The sequence below is a fragment of the Hylobates moloch genome, unplaced genomic scaffold (genome assembly GCF_009828535.3).
Source record: "Hylobates moloch isolate HMO894 unplaced genomic scaffold, HMol_V3 SCAFFOLD_2, whole genome shotgun sequence".
NCBI lineage: Eukaryota > Metazoa > Chordata > Mammalia > Primates > Hylobatidae > Hylobates > Hylobates moloch.
The window spans coordinates 13,641,965-13,645,177 of record NW_026652277.1 but is presented as its reverse complement, the minus strand read 5'-3'; the positions used below and the strand labels follow the sequence as shown (position 1 = coordinate 13,645,177).

At 43.4% G+C, this 3,213-nt stretch overlaps 2 protein-coding genes across 2 annotated transcripts in view; one reads left to right on the top strand and one right to left on the bottom strand.

Moving 5' to 3' along the window:
• LOC116473099 (small nuclear ribonucleoprotein G-like) lies at nucleotides 1-204 on the bottom strand. The gene has a single exon (XM_032753732.2). It carries the CDS (start codon nucleotides 202-204, stop codon nucleotides 16-18), a length of 189 nt encoding a protein of 62 aa, XP_032609623.1. The 3' UTR covers nucleotides 1-15.
• Nucleotides 205-2,345: 2,141 nt separating this feature from the next.
• OPTN (optineurin) overlaps nucleotides 2,346-3,213 on the top strand; it is a 27,758-nt gene continuing 26,890 nt past the window's right edge. Inside the window, exons 1-2 of the mRNA XM_058435710.1 lie at nucleotides 2,346-2,409; nucleotides 2,639-2,817. Of these exons, the coding sequence (XP_058291693.1) occupies nucleotides 2,346-2,409; nucleotides 2,639-2,817 (243 nt within the window). The remainder of the gene's footprint in view (nucleotides 2,410-2,638; nucleotides 2,818-3,213) is intronic.

The window sequence follows — 3,213 nt, the reverse complement described above, 5'->3', positions numbered from 1 at the left end:
AGCCATTTTTTATACTCATTCCAAGGCCTCTAACGTGATGATACTATTTCCTCGTATTATCACCATTCCAGTATTGTTCTGTTGCCCACTAGTCGCCATCTCCACACATTCATCTATCACAAGATTCATAAAGGGATCAAATCCCTGCAATATTCCTTGGACATGTCTGCCAACATTTAATTTCAGTGATAACTTCTTGTCCATAAATCCCGTCTAGCCATCTGGTTAGAACATGATGCTATTCGAGATGTTCAACAAAAGGTGGCATTCCAGGTCTTCAAGGAACGAAGGAGGGACAGCGTGGGGGTGACCAGGGGTCCGACCGCAGGACTGGGAGGTGAGTCAGCCAGAAGGAGGTGCAGTGACTGCTGGCGGTAACCACGGCGACGCGTGAGCTCTGCCACTTATTTATGTATTTTTAGTAGAGATGGGATTTCACCATGTTGGCCGGGCTGATCTCAAACTCCTGGCCTCAAGTGATCTGCCCACCTTGGCTTCCCAAAGTGCTAGGATTACAGGCATAAGCCACTGCGCCCGGCATCAATTAAATTACTTTTAGTAAAATTTTGGTATTAAGTATTTACATGCTTATATTTACCATTTACGCTAACTTCTTATGTTTGATGACATTTGAATTACAAAATATTTTTTCTGACAATACACAATATCACAGAATTTGCTGTCATTAGGACAGGTATAGCTATTCATGAGAGTGACTGGCCTGCCCGTGATACTTGTTGTATATGCATTGAAGGGTGGGGTTTAGATTGTGGTCTTTCTAGAAACTAAAGAATATTTTTCACAGAGTTGTTGAGCTGAAAGCAACAACATAAGGATTATCATTTGCTGGATGAGTCAATAAATACCACTAGAGGTCATGTGACTTCCCAAGGCCACACATCTGGCTAATGGTACAAATGTTTTTTCTGTGGCCTCCCTTAGCACGACCCCACTTTTTTCCTTGTATCCTTATAAAATCCGGGCTACATGAGAAGTCAGAAACACTGCTGTAATAACTAGAACCAGTTTTAACTTTATTATGGTGGTATCTGTAGGCTTGGTGGAGGAATAAAGGGTCACGGAGGGGCCGGGCACAGTGGCTCAAACCTGTAATTCCAGCACTTTGGGAGGCCGAGACGAGTGGATCACCTGCGGTCACCAGTTCAAGACCAGACTGGCCAACTTGGCAAAACCCTGTCTCTACTAAAAATACAAAAATTAGCCGGGTGTGGTAGCACATGCCTGTGATCCCAGCTACTTGGGAGGCTGAGGCAGGAGAATCACTTGAATCTGAAAGGCAGAGGTTGCAGTGAGCTGAGATTGTGCCACTGTACTCCAGCCTGGGCAACAAAGTCAGACAAGTGAGACTCTGTCTGAAAAAAAAAAAGTTCATTGAGGAAAAAAATCTTAACAGTTTTCAAAGAAACATCTCTTTCTTTTCTCCCCTCTCTTCTCCCCTCCCCTTCCTTTCCTTTTGTTTTCAGAAAAAAGGGAGAAATTTGTGCATATAATAAGATGAAACCAAACACATTTCTTTTCTTTTTTTTTTTTTTTTTTTTTTTGACACTGAGTCTCGTTCTTTTGCCCAGGCTAGACTGCAGTGGCAAGATCTCGGCTCACTGCAAGCTCCGCCTCCCAGGTTGACGCCATTCTCCTGCCTCAGCCTCCCAAGTAGCTAGGACAACAGGCGCCTGCCACCGCGCCCGGCTAATTTTTTGTATTTTTTTAGTAGAGACGGGGTTTCACCGTGTTAGCCAAGATGGTCTTGATCTCCTGACCTTGTGATCCACCCGCCTCGGCCTCCCAAAGTGCTGGGATTACAGGCGTGAGCCACCGCGCCCGGCCGAAACCAAACACATTTCTAAAAATCTGCTTAGATCCTTTCTTTAAAAAAATCTGTTGAATATTTTCATGGCCTTTGCAAAATATAGTATAATCACTGAATACCTAAGAAAAATTAAATGTTGGCAAGTAAATGATACATATCACAAGGATTTTCTCTTTTAGGTCTATTACCTAGAATTTTAGTATTCCTCTGCAAATTGGTAGGAACACTGTTACTCAGTAAAACCCTATTTTAATGAGATGATTCTGGGTACAAAAAAATGAATTCTACGGAAAATTAGAAACTGATGGTCTATTCAGATTATTTCTGTGAGAAGAAGAGCAGTCTGTTCTAGTCACCTAATGCTAAGCTATGGAACATTTCTGCATTATACCTGTTTTCTAAGTGAATTTGGGTGTGTGACACATAGATACAAAAGGTTCAAAAATGAATCCTATGGTTTATCAGTGTTTTCCGCTTCATAATATTGCCATCACCCTCATTACATGACTATATGAGAATGCCCCTCTTGGTGCTAGCTCTTGTAGGAAGAAGTGGCACAGGCTGTCCTGTCACAGAGTGTGGTAGGTAGCTCTGTCTCTGATTACCTACAAGTTCCTCGCACCAAAAGGAGGTTACCAGGTATTGCTTCCAGAAGATCTACAGAAAGCCCAAGATATTGCCTCCTGTGGCCAAGGACGCAACACCACATTGGTGCATTTTGTTTTAATTGATGGCTATTAAATACACACATAGATACTATGACACAGTTACATGTCAGAAACAGGTGGTGCTCTTATCTCTATCTTTCAGGGACTGATATCATGTGTAATGGATTCTCCACAACTCAGGGGTCACACAGGCTCCATAGTCTGATGGATGTCATTGAGACCAGTGCCTTTCCCCCTTTAGAAATGGGATGCTCGCCTCCAAGTTCTCTCTTCACCCCTTTTGTGCATCCGTGGCTTTCTGCCTGGTCACAGTTGTATAGTGTACATTGGTGCTTAATACCTATTTGTTGGATAGATGGATTTAAAATTATTTTCTAAGGTCCAGGAGCAGTGGCTTATGCCTGTAATCCCAGCACTTTTGGAGGCCGGGGCCAGCAGATCACCTAAAGTCAGGAGTTCGAGACCGGCCTGGCTAACATGGTGAAACCCCGTCTCTACTAAAAATACAGAAATTGGCCAGGCATGGTGGCTCACGCCTATAGTCCCAGCTACTTGGGAGGCTGAGGCAGGAGAATCACTTGAACCCGGGAGGTGGAGGTTGCAGTGAGCCGAGATCGCTTCACTGCACTCCAGCCTGGGCAACAGAGAGAGACTCTAAAAAAAACAAAAACAATCTTTTTTTTTTTTTTTTTTTTTTTGAGACAGAGTCTTGCTCTG

Excerpts from the sequence above, each read along its gene's own strand:
- LOC116473099 (XM_032753732.2), bottom strand. The coding sequence starts at position 204 with ATGGACAAGAAGTTATCACTGAAATTAAATGTTGGCAGACATGTCCAA.